The 16,624-nt window shown below is 41.4% G+C and overlaps 1 protein-coding gene across 1 annotated transcript in view; it reads left to right on the forward strand.

The window, feature by feature from the left end:
• The window catches only part of sstr1b (somatostatin receptor 1b), a 34,997-nt gene extending 25,322 nt beyond the window's left edge, over positions 1–9,675 (forward strand). The window contains exon 2 of the mRNA XM_034231938.1: positions 7,159–9,675. Coding sequence (XP_034087829.1) covers positions 7,822–8,928 — 1,107 coding nt within the window. The 5' untranslated portion in view covers positions 7,159–7,821 and the 3' untranslated portion in view covers positions 8,929–9,675. The remainder of the gene's footprint in view (positions 1–7,158) is intronic.
• The last annotated feature ends 6,949 nt before the right edge of the window (positions 9,676–16,624 follow it).

The raw sequence follows: 16,624 nt of genomic DNA on the forward strand, positions 1-16,624 counted from the left end.
CAACAATAGTAGTGTTCTGATCTTAATAGCTGTGATCATAACAGTTTATATTCTACTTCTTCCCCTAAACCTGCCCAGATGATGTCCCACAGAGCCCAGGTCAGCACCTCCAGGTCCAGCAGCACCGTGCCCCCCCGCTCTGCTGAAATACACAATTAAACATTTTCTATGACCTATTTCTTGTATTAATACAATTAAACTGAAGACAGTTTAATGGCCTAGAGATACCCTATTATTCCACTGCTTATGTACACATGTTGTAAATAATGGTTAAAACCTCAGTAAATGAAATAAACAATGTGTTTAACAATTACAATTTAATATTGTATTTTCATCTTCTCACAAAGTAGAGGTAAGAATATATCCATCCTCTCTCTGCAGCTTCATGTCTTCTATTATTATAACTTTCATCATTGAGACAGAGGAAATCAATCATGTTATTTAACATCACCAGCAGTAACACAAATATCAACAAAAGTGTGTTTATGGAGTTGTTTATTTGTATTATATGTGCAGCAAGTATATAGAAGCAGCTGTTTGGGGAATCAGACAGACTCAAGCTATAATCATTAAATATCTATTAAAAGAAAAGACACATACAAAATCAAATTCTGAAAGTAAGACACAAGTCTGGGGGACGGCAGTAAGCAGAGGTCTGGGTGGAGGATGTTCCTGATCGCCGTTTTGCTTTCTCCAGCACCTCGGGGGGTCCAGGTGGATGGAAGCTCTGTCCTGATGATCCGCTGGGGTTAGGGGTCCTTCTTCAGCACCACGGGGGGTCCAGGTTGATGGAGCTCTGTCCTGATGATCCGCTAGGGTTAGGGGTCCTTCTCCAGCACCTCGGGGGGTCCAGGTGGATGGAGCTCTGTCCTGATGATCCGCTGGGGTTAGGGGTCCTTCTCCAGCACCACGGGGGGTCCAGGTGGATGGAGCTCTGTCCTGATGATCCGCTGGGGTTAGGGGTCCTTCTCCAGCACCTCGGGGGGTCCAGGTGGATGGAGCTCTGTCCTGATGATTCGCTGGGGTTAGGGGTCCTTCTCCAGCACCTCGGGGGGTCCAGGTGGATGGAGCTCTGTCCTGATGATCCGCTGTGCACTTTTCAGATTAGGGGTCCTTCTCCAGCAGATCCATTTCTCCAGAATTTTCCTAATTACAGAGAAAAACAAGAGAAAAATAAAAAAGTTAATTAATCATATTAGACACAGGGTTGCAAAAGTATTATTGCAAAATGTAACTCTCAGCATTTCAGACAAACAATCCCTAAAGGATCATTTAAAATGATGTACTGTTCTGGTTTTTTTTAAACTAAAGAAATGAAATGACAGTCACACGTGCATCCCTTTGACAGCACAAACTAACATCAAGCAAAAGGATGCTGTCTATTTTTGATTGTCTTATTATTATGGGATTAGGATAAATTAAATACACTTTAACCTAAATGAAAGATGATCAAATCTGGTGGAAATATTGAAAATAGGCTTTTTTTTTGCAGTAGCCTACCTCAAAGCAGCATGAGCTGAATAAAAATGTAATGTTGTCCCAAAGTTCAATAAACAGTACAAAATTGGAACAAGTCAGAAAAATAAACAGCAGCTACACGTCAGGGTAGCGTTTTATAAATCCCACCGTACTGTCGGCTATACCGGTCTAAATGTTTGCCTCTATCTTTCTTTCTTACAGTGCAGACGCTTTTCTGCTTGCTCCTGCCTCTGCTTACTTTTTATGCTTATTTTCTTTTTATTCTTATTCTCTGAGAACTTCGAGCAGCGGCTCCTGGACATTAACTTATCACTGGGACAGTTCATCTTCGTAAATAGACGGAGGGTTTCAGCCATATTTTTAAAAAAATACGACGACCTTAGTCTTATAGTAGCGTGGCCTAGCAACAGCTAAAGCCTGGTAGGCTACTGCATGCTATTTAGCTTAAGCTAGTTGGTAGCAAAATGCCATCAGTCTGCAATGTTCAAAACAACAGATAAAGCCAGAAATCTAGGTGTAGTCATGGACTCTGACCTGAGTTTCAACAGTCACATTAAAACAGTTACTAAATCAGCCTACTATCACCTAAAGAATATATCTAGGATTAAAAGACTAATGTCACAGCAGGATTTGTAAAAACTTGTCCATGCTTTTATCTTCAGTAGACTGGACTACTGCAATGGTGTCTTCACAGGTCTCACTAAAACATCTATTAGGAAGCTGCAGCTGATTCAGAACGCCGCTGCTTGAGTCCTCACTAACACTAAGAAAGTGGATCACATCACTCCAGTTCTGAAGTCTTTACACTGGCTTCCTGTGTGTCAAAGAATAGATTTCAAAAATACTGCTGCTGGTTTATAAAGCACTGAATGGTTTAGGCCCAAAATACATTTCTGACCTCCTGCTAAATGATGAACCATCCAGATCTCTCAGGTCTTCAGGGACTGGTCAGCTTTCTGTCCCCAGAGTCAGAACTAAACATGGTAAAGCAGCGTTCAGTTATTATGCTCCAAATATCTGGAACAAACTCCCAGAAACCTGCAGGTCCGCTGCAACTCTGACTACTTTTAAATCCAGGCTGAAGACTTTTCTTTTTGTCGCTGCTTTTAATTGAACTATTCATATCTTAGACTGCACTATAACTTTTATCCATGTTAATGTTTTAATGTTTATTTTATTAGCTTTTCTTTTTAATGACTGATTTTAAATGCCTTTTTCTTAATGTCTTACATTTTTTGTAAAGCACTTTGAATTGCCTTGTGTTGAAAAGTGCTATATAAATAAACTTGCCTTGCCTTTGGTCTATGTATGTAATATAAAGTATAACTTATCTATAACAGAGCCAAGATCTCTGTATGACTTTAATAAACTTCTGAATTGAATTAAAAAATAAGTGTAAACAACAGTGCAGTACCTCCAGCTAGCTAGTTAGCGTCACATATTTGTCCGTATTATTTAACGAAAATGTACGTTTTATTGCCCCTTGGGTTTGACGTGTGTGACGTTAGTTAATTTAAAGTAAGTTAAAACCCAATACTCACATTTATTAGTGATTCCTCCGCTCGCTGCTGCTTTTAAATCCACTCTGCTGGGGAGACCGGAAGCCATTTCATTTGAAAAAACCGCCCTCTTCCCTGCGGGCATTGCACCCTGGGATATGGTAGGCCGCGGAGTGTACATCAGATGTATCCTTCAAATTGGGGAAAAGTAAGCTGCATTCGTGGGCCGCATTCGGAGGAGTCTCGTCTTTTTTTAGAATTGGGACAGCCTTCTTTCGGCGGAAGTGACGTAAGCGGTCTACGAATGCACCCTTCGAAGGATGCAACCCCTAAATTGAGACACGGCCTAGGGTTGGGTATCGTTTGAATTTCCACGATTCTGATTACGATTCCGATTCTACTTTTCGATTTCGGTTCTTAACGGTTCTCAATTCCGATTCTTTGAGGGGCAGGGTAAAAAAATGATTAAGTTCTTGTTGAGAAAAACAAGCATATCTGCCTTCTCAGGCATACCAGGAAGAAATGTTTGAACATTTTAAAGCAAAATGCTTCAATCTGGTGCACTTTAAGCAGAATTACTAGAGACTAGATCTAGGGGGTACAACTCTAAACACCCATATGAAAAAGATCGGTTTACATTTGAATAATTAAATAAGTATGTGAGCATAACCAATAACCCATAGCCAATAACAAATACATGTAACGTATTTTATTTTTGTTGTTCATTCATATCTTATTTAACTATTTTATTTATGCATATTTTTTTATCTCTCCAGTTTAAAACGATATGTCTGGTTTACTGTCCTATAGTATACATTGGAATGATTTCAAACCTGTTTTATCCCAATAATTATAAAGGAGTGCCTTGGAAATATGTGTTTACATAAATTGTGATCAAAACGTTTGAGACCCACTGAGATAACTTAGACTAAAGTGAACTATCTAAACACTCAGAGTCCTTTACCTCACTGAGCTGTAGTTATCAGCCTCTCAGTCTGACTGGACTGGAGAGGACTCTCTCTCCACATCATTGTAGAAACATCTTCTTCTTCCGTTAGAGCAGCTAGCACCAGATGCTAATAACAACAGCGCCGGTTCCAGTGCACCCTCCCTTTCTCCCTCGCTCACTCGCACTTTGGCTGTGAGCTGCGGGCGCCAGATAAGCCGACATCCCCCATTTTCATCACTTACAGCGCCCATCTTACAGGGCGAATGAAACGTGTAACCGGGGTGAAAAGGGTGTTACATTTACTTAATTATGAATGTTGTTACATCAAGGCCGAAAATTAGGATGAGCACCAACGGTCAAAACATTTGTTTTCCCTCCCAGAGCTGTCAGCGCAGCGCCTCCCAGATCTGGCGCCCTAGGCGAACATCTATAACGCCAGTGCAACGGGCCGGCCATGGTCTCAGGTTACACTGTAGGAAGTGTAGGTACAACGCTACATTTCCCGCCCCGCCGCAGTCATACAGTAGGCTACGGAGAGCGGCGAGAAACATTTCCTCAGGCATCGAAAAGCGGAACCGAAATTCACATTTCTAAATGATGCCGTTGGAATCGAAATGTTGGAACCGGTTCCGAACCGGAACCAGTTCTCGGTACCCAACCCTATACAACACCCAGTTGTCTTTGTGTATTTGTGAATGAAGCGCTATCTCATGGTTAAATCCCGTAATTGAACAAATGGGGAAATTTAGCAACGCCCTCTAGCAATTTGGCAACACCCCCAGCCACTGGGATCCGCTGGGTTTTTGGTTGGAATCCGCTGGGTGGAGTCCTATCTGGAGTGCTACATCTGGAGAACCATTGAGGCCTTTCAGGAGTGGTAGGGGGCAGGGTTTGTTTTCCAAGGCTCATTTCCCAATTTATGTCACCCTGTTGTGTCTCCAGTGTTTCAGGCTGCATGTGGGAACAGGGGGAATGTTCTTGATCTAACATGCTTCAGAATATAATGACTTAATGATGCATTTTTGCTGTGTTAAATTGTCAATGTTTCAAATACTTTGCAAGAAAGAAAGCAGCAAAGAAATGTTGATTACTAAGAACTCTCTCAGCAATTATTCAGTACGATAGTATCAGACTCCTAAGAGCCCAGTCTCATGGGATACATGAGGGTAAGCTTGCTTCTTTTAGAAATATGTATATGTAGCCCTAATACCATCCTGTCAAAGAATAATGTGACTTTACTTTGCAAGATCGCCATGTGCTCTAACTTTTCCAAGCAAGTCAGAGATTTATCAGTACACCATCTTGAATACAATCATAAGACCATCGAAGACCTTGACCATCTAAAGATCAGTGATACTAGTAAAAACAAAGATAGACTATCAAGTGTATTATTTGAATTAGACTCAAAAAGCTAGTTTAGAATATTAAAGACCAAACAATACCATGATACCACCAGGGTAGACCTTGAAGAACATCCTGTACCATCAAGAAATCTGCTTAGACCTACAGAGACCAGATTTAAACTAAAAAACTAGCTCCAAAGCTTTGAAAGACAACAATCACAAAGTTCGGCTGAAAACTTTTCATGGGAGAAATAAGTTAAAATAATTAAACACTTGTGTCTAGTTTCTTTTTCAGTTTTTATTCTAGCTTTTTTCTCTCAGACAATCACTTCCACTACGAAACACTGTACACCATTGTAATTCTCCAAAGAGTCTCTCAGAGATAAGACTACTTCGCAGCTGTTCACAACAAAAGAAGCCAAACCCTTGCTGTTCAGGAATGAATAATTGAGGGTCTATATGACTATACCATGCAAGCGAAAATGCATACATTGACTGTTGGTGAATATGTGAATGAATGCTGTATACAAATGTGTAAAGCAGGCTTATGATGTCGATGTACACAACAGGATATCAGTCATTTGCAGCAGCATTATTCTGAACCAGAAAAACACTGCTTGGGGACATTCTTTAAAAACGGCCCATAACGGCACTGTGGTTTCATGGAAGTCATTTGCTAGTAATGGATGCAGGTTTACCTTTTAGTGTTGTAGGGAGCCCTTTTTTTATTACCACCCTTTATTGAGCAATGTTATAAATGTGTGTGAAATAGTGTTCAGCCAAACATTCAGTATAGACAGGATGTGGCGGTAATAGACGCAGTTATAGGTCTTTGCACAGACTTATGTACCAAAGGCTGATGAGACAGCATGACGGAAGCAGTTTTGATGTTTGAAACACGAGCAATAATAAACAAGACTGATTTTTCACTAATACAAAATTTAAGAATGATATTAGTCTAGTCTAACCATCATAGTGAACCTGTGCAAGTTGCAATGTATAGTAGGGTCCCCAGCACATATAAACTGCATTAACTTGCATATGTTGGGCAGTTTGCACAATTAGCATAAATTGTGTTAGTTAAAATGAATGGTATTGTAACCTGTATAAGCAATTGTTACAAAATAACTACAGTAGGCTAATTTGGACAATTTAGACTGGGTTTGGGGGTTACTGAGGATGCTGAATTTTTTGGATCTAAAAGGGCAGTTTTAACCAGAAAGCGGCCATATTTGTATTCTCGATGAGCTGGTTTTGAATAGCATGAATAGTGTTGCAACACTGGATATAGAGAGCACAAGATAAACATGATTATCTCTACTGTGGAAAATTATTTTTCAAATAAATAGGCAATCTGTCAAATCCAAATGATCCAGAGTCCCCTAAATCTTCCAAATCGACCAAAAATGTATCAAAAATAAGCCCAGAGAGTACAAATATTGGCTTTTCCTGGTTGAACTGCCATTTTTTATATACTGAAAATGTCAGAAATGGGCTCAGCATTCTCAATAACCCCGAAACCACACCAAAATTGTCCAAATCGGCCAAGCCATTTTTCAAACCATTTTCCACATGGGCTTTTATTGTAATTCATGCTACAAAACTGATGCTAATTGTGCAAATTGCCCAACATGCCAGTTAGCATCTGGCCGTTTCTATGTTCTGGGGACCCCTACTATAACTTTTAAATATAAAATAAAAAAAAAACAAATACCTACAAACACAGAAATGTCTTCATGCTTACCTTGTTAATGCAGTGATGTCTCAGAAAAAAACAGAGCAAACTCTGTCCTCTCAGGTATGACTCTTTGTACTTTGATGTTGTGCTCGGTGTATGTTCGAGGCCAACTAAGTGACAGTTCTTTGTTTTTCCCCTCATTTTCCTAAGGTCACAGAAAGGGGAGAACAATGTGTCCTGAAAGGAAGCTACAGCAGAAACCTTGTGATTTCATCCCACTCTGCAAGGCTGTGCGACTCAACAAGACTACATGAGTGCAGGAGCAAAGCAACTCAACCTATAATTGGACACTTGATGAGATTTGACATGCTGATAAAAAAAACATTTCAATCCACGGATGGAGTGCTTTGTATGTGCAGTTTATCCAAGTGGTATGAAGTCTCTTTTGATCAGAACTCTGCACTTACTACTACCCTGAAAAAAACAGGCAATATGATGTTTATTCGTTTAAATTAAATTATACATGATTGCCAACAAAGAATCCTGCAAATCCGAGAGTATTTTGAGAGCTGCACTTGCAGGTCGATGATGTGAAGGTTATTATGCAACCGCTGCAAACCCAATTTTTTCTGTTATATTGAAATATGGAAGGTTGGACTTAATAAGAATTGATTGACCACTAAATATACCAGAGACCCAGGAAACTCAAGGACTTATTGATGGTGAAAAAACGGAACAATGGACATTTTCTTTCTTGGATAATCAGAGGTATTACAAATTCCAAGAAGCACACAGTTTTCCTTGACAGGTCTTTATAGCACCATTAGCTAGCATCATTCAAACTTAAAGCATCATATACTACTAACGTTGAAAATGGATTTCAATGGGAGCCAGGACTATGGGTCCTATCCAACAGGGCTGCCCTTTAACACAAGCATGGACTATGAGGACTACTACCAGGAGCCTGATGCCAGTAAAATCATAATTCCATCCATCTATGCTCTTGTCTGCTGCGTCGGTCTTACTGGCAATGCCATGGTCATCTACGTCATTCTGAAATATGCCAAAATGAAAACAGCTACTAACATTTATATCCTCAACTTGGCTATTGCTGACGAGTTGTTCATGTTGAGTGTTCCTTTTCTGGCCACATCGGCTGCTGTCCGCCATTGGCCCTTCGGTTCGCTGATGTGTAGATTGGTGCTGAGCGTAGATGGAATCAATATGTTTACATCAATCTTCTGTCTGACTGTGTTGAGTGTGGACCGTTACATAGCAGTGGTCCACCCTATAAAGGCGGCCCGCTACCGCAGACCCACTGTGGCCAAAGTGGTGAATGTGTGCGTATGGGGGCTGTCACTGATAGTCATCCTGCCCATCATTATCTTTGCAGACACGGTCCCAGCACAGGATGGTGGGGTGGACTGTAACTTCTTGTGGCCTGAATCTGCATGGTCAGAAGCATTTGTGGTCTACACCTTCTTATTGGGGTTTTTACTGCCGGTCGGGGCCATTTGCCTCTGCTACTGTTTGATGGTGGCCAGGATGCGAGCAGTTGGGCTAAAAGCAGGCTGGCTTCAACGGCGACGCTCGGAGAAGAAGATCACCCGGATGGTGCTGCTGGTCGTGGCTGTGTTCGTTATCTGCTGGATGCCCTTCTACATCGTCCAATTGGTCAGCGTTTTCCACAGGCCCCCAGACCCCATGGTGACTCAGCTGTTCGTCATCCTTAGCTACGCTAACAGCGGCGCCAATCCTATCCTGTACGGCTTTGTTTCCGACAATTTCCGGCGTTCCTTCCAGCGCATTGTGTGTTTCCGCTGGCTGGAGTCTGGGCTGGATGCGGAACAAGTGGATTACTGTGCTGTGGCTTTGAAGAGACAAACAGCATGTAACCCTCTGGATTTTCCCAAGGACTGTATGGCTTCTGATATGGTGTTTCGCAATGGAACATATACCTCCCGTACAACCACAGTCTAACCAGAACAGGGGCTAAAAGAAGTAGCTTTCACCTATGGAGGATTGCAAGTGTGCAATTTCAACATTGGATAGAGAACCCTGAAGAACAACTAAAGGACCAGCAGAAATTGTTCAGCAGCTGACTGATATGTTAAGAGAAAAACTGAAAAAGGAAATATGTATAACTGTTAAGATCCCACTTATTATCTGTTTCGAAGTGGGACAGAATGTAAAGCACAGGTGAATGTAAGCACAACATGGTATGCTTATCAACATTTTGATACTGTTACATAACTTGTAACAATGGACATTTTACAAAATCGCACTGTGGTGCTTATGGTTGAATCAAAGCATTGTTAAGAGGGACTTCAATCCTTGTAAGAGTTGGAATGTGACGCAGCTGCTATGTGTGTAGACAAAGTTTACAAATGGCCTCATTAACGTTATCAGCATTGGGTTAAAACCCAAAATATTGCCACATTGGCGCTTTTGCTTTTCGCTTTGTATCCAAATCGTGATTTTCCATTTAGTCAACCCAGTATCGTCATGTTTAGGGTGAACTCTGCTGCTGCTGTATGGGGCATACCGTTTACATTTTTACCGTATCGTCAGTTCAACCCGGAGAGACGTGATGTAAGGAATACATATTTATTGTTACACGTCACGAATGAAATGATTGCCATGATAATACAACAGGAGAATGGAATGGTGTTTGGCGATTAGGCCCCGGTTTGCAGGATAATCATTCAGGAGGGAAAGAACCGCTCCGATGAAATCCCCGGGGTCTAGACACTGGTGGTGGTGATAAGTAGGTGGGACCGGTCTGAAGGAGGAAGGTTTTAGCTTTGTCCTGGACGAGGCGAGAGGGGTGGAGGAGGGTTGCGTGTGGTCACCTGAAATGACAACTGACAGGAAGGAAGAGCAGGCATTTAAGGAATTTAACGTGTGCAGCAATTGGCTGCTGAGGGGTGACGCCCACGCATTTAATGAGGGGGGAGAGAGCAATAGAGTGACGTGTAAGTGACTCATTGTTAGGTCTTCCTTATTGAATTTGCGCTAAAGCTGTCATTTGTCCAACTACGTATAAATACAATTATTGTCAAAAACTTAATGAGTTAATTTCTATTAAAAAAACAACTTCACAATAGGGTCAATGGGTAAATACTGTCATTGGTGTATGCCTACATGTGTGGTTACACCAACTACCACAGCAAACCTAGCCTATGCACAAGTGGCTACTTTGATATGCCGTAAACAAATTCCCAATATGAAAAAACATGTACATTTTTCATATTGAAATTGTAGCCTACTATTTACACTCTAAGAAATCATCAAATGACGCATCTACAATCCCCAAATTCTACAGATTAGTATAACTTCAAGAAATAAAAAAACTATAGTTACACTTTACCTCGCAAAAATAGGTTTACATTACATTACATTTTGTATAACACCCATATAGGTTTTTCTTTCATTTTTAACAACTTTGAGATAGTTTCATGTTGGGGTTTTGTTTTTTACCTTACCATTTTCAAATGTAGACATATCTGGATTCAATAACTTTCAATATATAATTTCATAGGCAGTGATTTGGTTTATAATTGTCATAGCTGTCTTTTGAAGGACTGTGTTACAATAGAAAAGTAGTAGTTTACAAGTTCAACATCGTTTTTCATAAGCTTGCTTGGTGAATTTATTGCTAACCAAATATAATATATTCAGTTGTAGTTACAACTTTACATTTATTTGAACAGTATCAAAAAGCTGTTTAAAATAAATGTTTATCATCTGAAATGATCTTTATTATCAGTTTATCTCGTAGGAAACCTATCATAATAAATTCAGTACAAAATAAACCTAATGGACCAAACATAAGCTGTGAGGAAATGTGGGTGCTGTTGGGCATTATATAAAATCAGGAGTTGTATCTTCATCTAAATATCGTGTCTATTTGCCTTTATAATAGCAGTTTCCAAATAATGGAGACGCTACCAATAAGATAATGTTTAACTTGCACCACGTGTTGTTTAAATCTCTCTTTCAAACTTCTAAATGTAGTTGATCTAGTTTCTTATATGTAGTGGTTCTACAGGTTTTTTACAACACAAAGTTAAATAAAAAATTATTGATGGATTGATATTTTTGGAGAAAAAATGTTACCAAACTTAACTTCATAGTATGATAGTGTGCTAGTTTTACTATTCTGAAACACATTAAACTGTGACATACTGTGTTGGGCTTATGTTAGCCAGACAGGATAAATGTTTCCCTAGGCTTTCAAATGATGTTTCATTCTTTCTGTGTATGTTCCTGTATTTGCTGTATCTGTATGTAATGTAAATTATTTGTCTGTGGATGTGTTTGTCTTTGCAAACTGAGCCAGAGCTGTTCTGCTCCAGTGACACAAAATGAGAGGAAGCAAATATATGTATATGTTCAGTTCAAAAGAGTATTTTCAAATGTGACTTCACTTTGTCATTTTGTGTTTTGCAAATTAGTTTCTCAAAAAAGTGAAAATTGTATTTCATAATAAAATCTAAATTTTAACTTCAAACATGATTATATGTCTAGAAAGAAAATGTCTATTAACCAGTAGCATTTCACACATTTGCCTTCAGTAGTGTCCAACCTGAATAAATCCACCTCTTAATACCATCATTATGACATCATGGCTATAAAAAACATTTATATAATACATAAACGCAGTATAACAGGGCGTTGCATCACAGACAGGTATCTAATGTATCGAGGAATGAATGCCATTACTAAAGCAGGAAACCCAAATAACACAATTCAACAAGTCTCCTTTCACTGCAGCCACAGCTGAGCCACATACTCTCTAGCAGAAGCACCAATATTTACTTAATAAAATGACAAGAAAATATCAAAACATTTAAATAAAAGTAATTATAATATACTCACCAATACGTTTGATTATCTCTACACCAAATCCCTCCTCCTTTCTCTCCTCAAGAAGAGTTCAGTTACTCTGTTGTACAGATGATCTGTGTTTTCAGTTCCAATGATAAGTCCTGTTCTATCACCATGGAAGCTAATGCTAAAATCCAGTCGTATTTCTGGTAAAAACCATAATGGAGCTCCGTTTCTCTGCGCACTTGTTCGTTAAGCTGTAGATCCACTCGGGCCTCCCCAAAGGTTTTCAAAAGCACCGTTGCTTGTAAGTTTCCGGCAGGTCTTTGGTGTCTATTCGCTGCCTTGGTTAGACAACTCAAGTTTGCAAACCCTGTAAGTGGATGTGAATATCTGGCGTTCCCAGCGATACAGTGTGCAGTGCTCCTCAGAGGCTGAGAGGTACCGCTGTAGTTAGTGAATTGGAAGTGGCGGACAAACCCTTTCCCCGGCTGCGACAGGCTTGCTAGTTTCACCAAATCCATTTCTCCTCCTCTGTCAGACATTGTGGTTTGAAAAAACAGCTTTAATATCTAAAGGCAAATATTTGACCTTGTGCAGGTTGCAAAGGAGTGGACACTACAGATGATGTAGCTACTGCTACACACAGTAGTGTTTGCAAGCACTGTCAATCCAATGAAAGGACGTGAAAATGCAGACCTCATCTACACCTGCTAGATGACCCAGGTGTCGCCAACATGAAATCTGATTGGTCAATGCAACAGTTTCATTGCCATTTATTTTAAGCTACAAGGCCTGCACTGTTGATTCTGAAGGCAGATGTATTGGTACCACTTTGTAATAAGACTACCCTTATAAAGGATTCATAAATGGTTTATAATTAGGTTATGAATTAGGTTGTACACACTTTATTAATCATTAAGAACCATTTATAAACCAGTTCTAACATAGTTTCATACGTCAACCCACGCTCACTATTTGGCAAGATGACTAAGCCTTATATTGGCTACAACTCAGTGAACAACAGATACCAAGGATGCTGGCTGATGAAGGAGACGAAGTAAACTAGGTAGCCAATATAAGGCTTAGCAGTACAGATAAATGTGGGCTCACTATTTGGCAAGCAACCGGTCACAGTTGCCCTGTTTATCTCATGTCTTATAAACGCTTATTAATGTTAAATAAAGTGTTCACAACCTAATTAATAAATTAATTACAAACTATTCGTAAACCCTTTATAAGGGTAGTCTTATTGTAAAGTGGTACCGATGTATTTGACCCAGCAACACATTCTGTCTAAAATATGATTGGTTAAACATTTCAACATTAACAATAATTACTGGCCACAGCGCAACCGAGCACAACACAGAGAAAAGCTATAAGATGAAGAGAATAGACTATTAGAAATAGTTGTGTACATGTTAATGAAAAAAACAAATGAAAAGTTTAGTTTAGTTTCTGATAGTGGATAGTCCAGCAGAGAATACCTTGCTGGCCAGGGACGCGAGAAGTCAGTCCGAGTTGGGGGTGTGGGCCTTTTTGGCGAGTTCCCCCACCTCGCCAAAAAGGCTGTAAGATATCTTCAGACCAGCTAGCTTAAATGGCACGCTGCTCATCTGAGCTAAAAATAGCACACACATGAGCTGAATATGAGACAGAGGAGTTAACAAAAAGTTCTTATGAGCATTTATACAAACTAACAGTTTTTTATATCACAGGCAGAAACACACAGCAACATGGTGAAGGAACATACATACAGTTCCCTTACATACCTTAGGGACATGTGTGTACACTTTGTGGACATTAACTACCGGTCGCGGTACGCCAAGTGTACAGACATGCAGTTCGGCCCCAGAGCAAAATAAAAATAAGCTGGTGCTACATGGATAGCCAGTGCAGGGGCCTTCCACGTGGAAAAAGAATCGGAGACGGACAAGCTTTCCCCGCAGAGATATAACATGTTAAAGTTTTGCACCAGGGGGCGTAATGTCCACTGAGTGGACATCATTGTCCGTGGCGTGTACAGAATAATATGTCCATATCACGTACATTAATACATAGAGTGGTGTCCATGAAATAGACATTGCAAATAAGTGTTTAAAACATGCGGAAATATGTTTGAAATGTCGGGAAAAGTGTTGTGAATACAGACCCAGAGCACAGGTGGTGCAGCACCTGACTTTTCAACCCAGGAATAAGTGTTTGAAAGGGGGGGGAAAGTATTGTAAATAGAGGAAGACTGTACTCAGAGAGCAGCACGCAGCACATGGCTTTTCAACCCAGGAATAAGTGTTTGAAATTGGGAGAGAGTGTACACAGAGAACAGGCTGCAGCAACTCACTTTACAATCCAGGAAAAGATGGTTTAAATAGCTTTAAAAGTTATTTAAATACATGTCTATTACACATACTTTAATGCACAAAATTATGTCCATGCAGTGTATACGTCGTAACCCAGCCTTGCATCATCGTTTTGCAGGTAATATGTGTACACTGGATCATTCAGAATGTGCTATTTCTGGATAAATAGCACATTCTGAACATATGTCAAACAGGCTATTTCACACTACCAGGAGACAGCGCGCGAAAACCACCTCTTTCTGGCCCTACACAGAGCCCCAAATCACGGACTAAGCAGCTCCAGCATCGCTCCCTGACATGAGCAAACAGGCTATTTCACACTACCAGGAGACAGAGCGCGAAAACCACCTCTTTCTGGCCCTACACAGAGCCCCAAATGACAGACTAAGCAGCTCCAGCATCGCTCCCTGACATGCGTACTTCCATAACCTCGCGCACCTTGGGTCCCCGGGCCCCCGAACTTAAGCACTCCCCCACAAACTAAACCCAGATGATCACACCCTCAAGAACCTCGTGCCCCTGGGAATCTTAAAGGGGGGGTGGAGTTTGTGGTGCTTTATCGTCCGCCCTTAAGCTTCCTACAGAGGACACGTGACTACCAGACATTCAGACACTTCTAGGTGACCAGGGGCATGCTTGTATGGAAGTCATTCATTTTGGGTTTTTGACAGAGGATGTGTGCTTAAGTTTGGGTCCCTGTCCCTGTCCCTGTGGTGCGCATGGAGGTGCGAGCACTTTGTGCACTGTGGAGGATGTTCTCATGGCCCTGGTAACACATAAAGGGGGTGGATTTTGCGGTGCTCAACGCCCGCTCACCAGCATCAATATTCGTCATTCTTCACAGCACCACCACCTGCCCTGCTGGAGGTTCACACTTTAACTTTTTTTTTACCCTCCTCTGCCTTACACATCCTCCAACACTTGAGCACTCCTCACTCGGACTAAACCCTTCCATGCACACCACCAGAACCTCGTGCCCCTGGGGATCTTAAAGGGGAAAACACCCATATTTTCAGCATATTGTTTTATCTTCCCTCTCATGCTGCTCACTATTGCCACTTGTTCCACTCCCATTATCCGGTACCAACTCATCATTCTCCACTCCCATCATCCGGTACCAACTCATCCTTATCAACTCCCTTCATCCGGTACCAACTCATCATTCTCCACTCCCATTATCCTGTACCAACTCAACTAGGGTGTAATATTAGAATAACATTCAGCAATATATACTAAAATGTGTGTGCAGTTGTTGGTGGGTTTTTAAAAAAGAGGACCAAGTAAGGAATTTTAACAAACTTTATTTACAGAACTATATACATTGACATTGTCACTTTATAACATGATAACATTATTCACTCATCCAGCACAAGGGGACTGAGTTCAACAACACTGCATATTTACAAGTTGGTCACTGGTAATATTGTCCGTATCGGGTGAAGTTGGTGCAGAGTCTGGCACCCTCTCTTCACCCATGTCTGAGGGACTGTGTTCGGCCATTGACTGTTCCCTCTTCGCCGCTCTCCAAGCGTTGAAGTTTAAGTAGAATTCTTCGTCTAACGTCTCGGCATCGGGGAGTCTTGGTAGGGAGTGGGGCTATGCTCCTCTCCAGAGCTGTCACTGTCAATGTCCCCCAAATTGTCTTCACTCCCCCCTGCTGCTGCTGCCGCTGCTGCTTGCAGTGACTCTGTGAAGAGCAGCCGTATGTCCGCAGCCTCCTTCAAAGAAGGATTCTTGGCATAAAATGTGTCTGCAGTTGCAGTGTTGTGACACATTAAATCACTCACTCTTTGGCGGTTGCCTGTATCCTGAAACCTCTTCGCATTATCTGCGTGGACTGTGCGGAGGTTGGTGAAGTTAATGGGACCTTTTAGCCCCACATCAGCCCATGCCAACCTCAGGAAGTAGGCAATGTTCCTCGACGGGTTCTTCCCCGCTGTGTATAGGAAGTAGCGGTTCTGGGTGCAGGTCAGCGTCCCCTTGATTTCCAGCCACCTCTTCATCCATGCGAACTCTTTTATGGTGAGGTACAGCTGCGCTTCCCCGAACGCGTTGGCCGTCTTGTGGTTGCTTACCTGTTATGACAGAGGTAGAGAGCGTCAATACAAGTATCAATCATGCACAACATGTTTATCACTGCCAGAATAAACACATTTTTTAATAGCACTCACGTGGATGAGGTAGCCAAAGGCAGTGCCAGTTGTCTCCGCCTTTCGGACCTCGGCGTTGGTCATGTTGGAGTAGACCCCCGGACGGTGGCCATAAATGCAGCTCCAATGGAGGGTCATGTACCCATAGAGCAAGAGCCGGGTTGCGGTAGTCGGATTGCTGGCCATCACGTCCAGGAGCTGAGGGATGCGAGTTTTGGCCGCAGTCAAACATGTCATGATGTCTTTATGGCTCGGCAAACCTTCCATCTTGTCCCGCTTCACCTGCATCTGGTGGATAACCACCTTCTTCCTTAGGGACTTCAGGATGGCAACAAG

The sequence above is a fragment of the Gymnodraco acuticeps genome, unplaced genomic scaffold (genome assembly GCF_902827175.1).
Source record: "Gymnodraco acuticeps unplaced genomic scaffold, fGymAcu1.1, whole genome shotgun sequence".
Taxonomy (NCBI): domain Eukaryota; kingdom Metazoa; phylum Chordata; class Actinopteri; order Perciformes; family Bathydraconidae; genus Gymnodraco; species Gymnodraco acuticeps.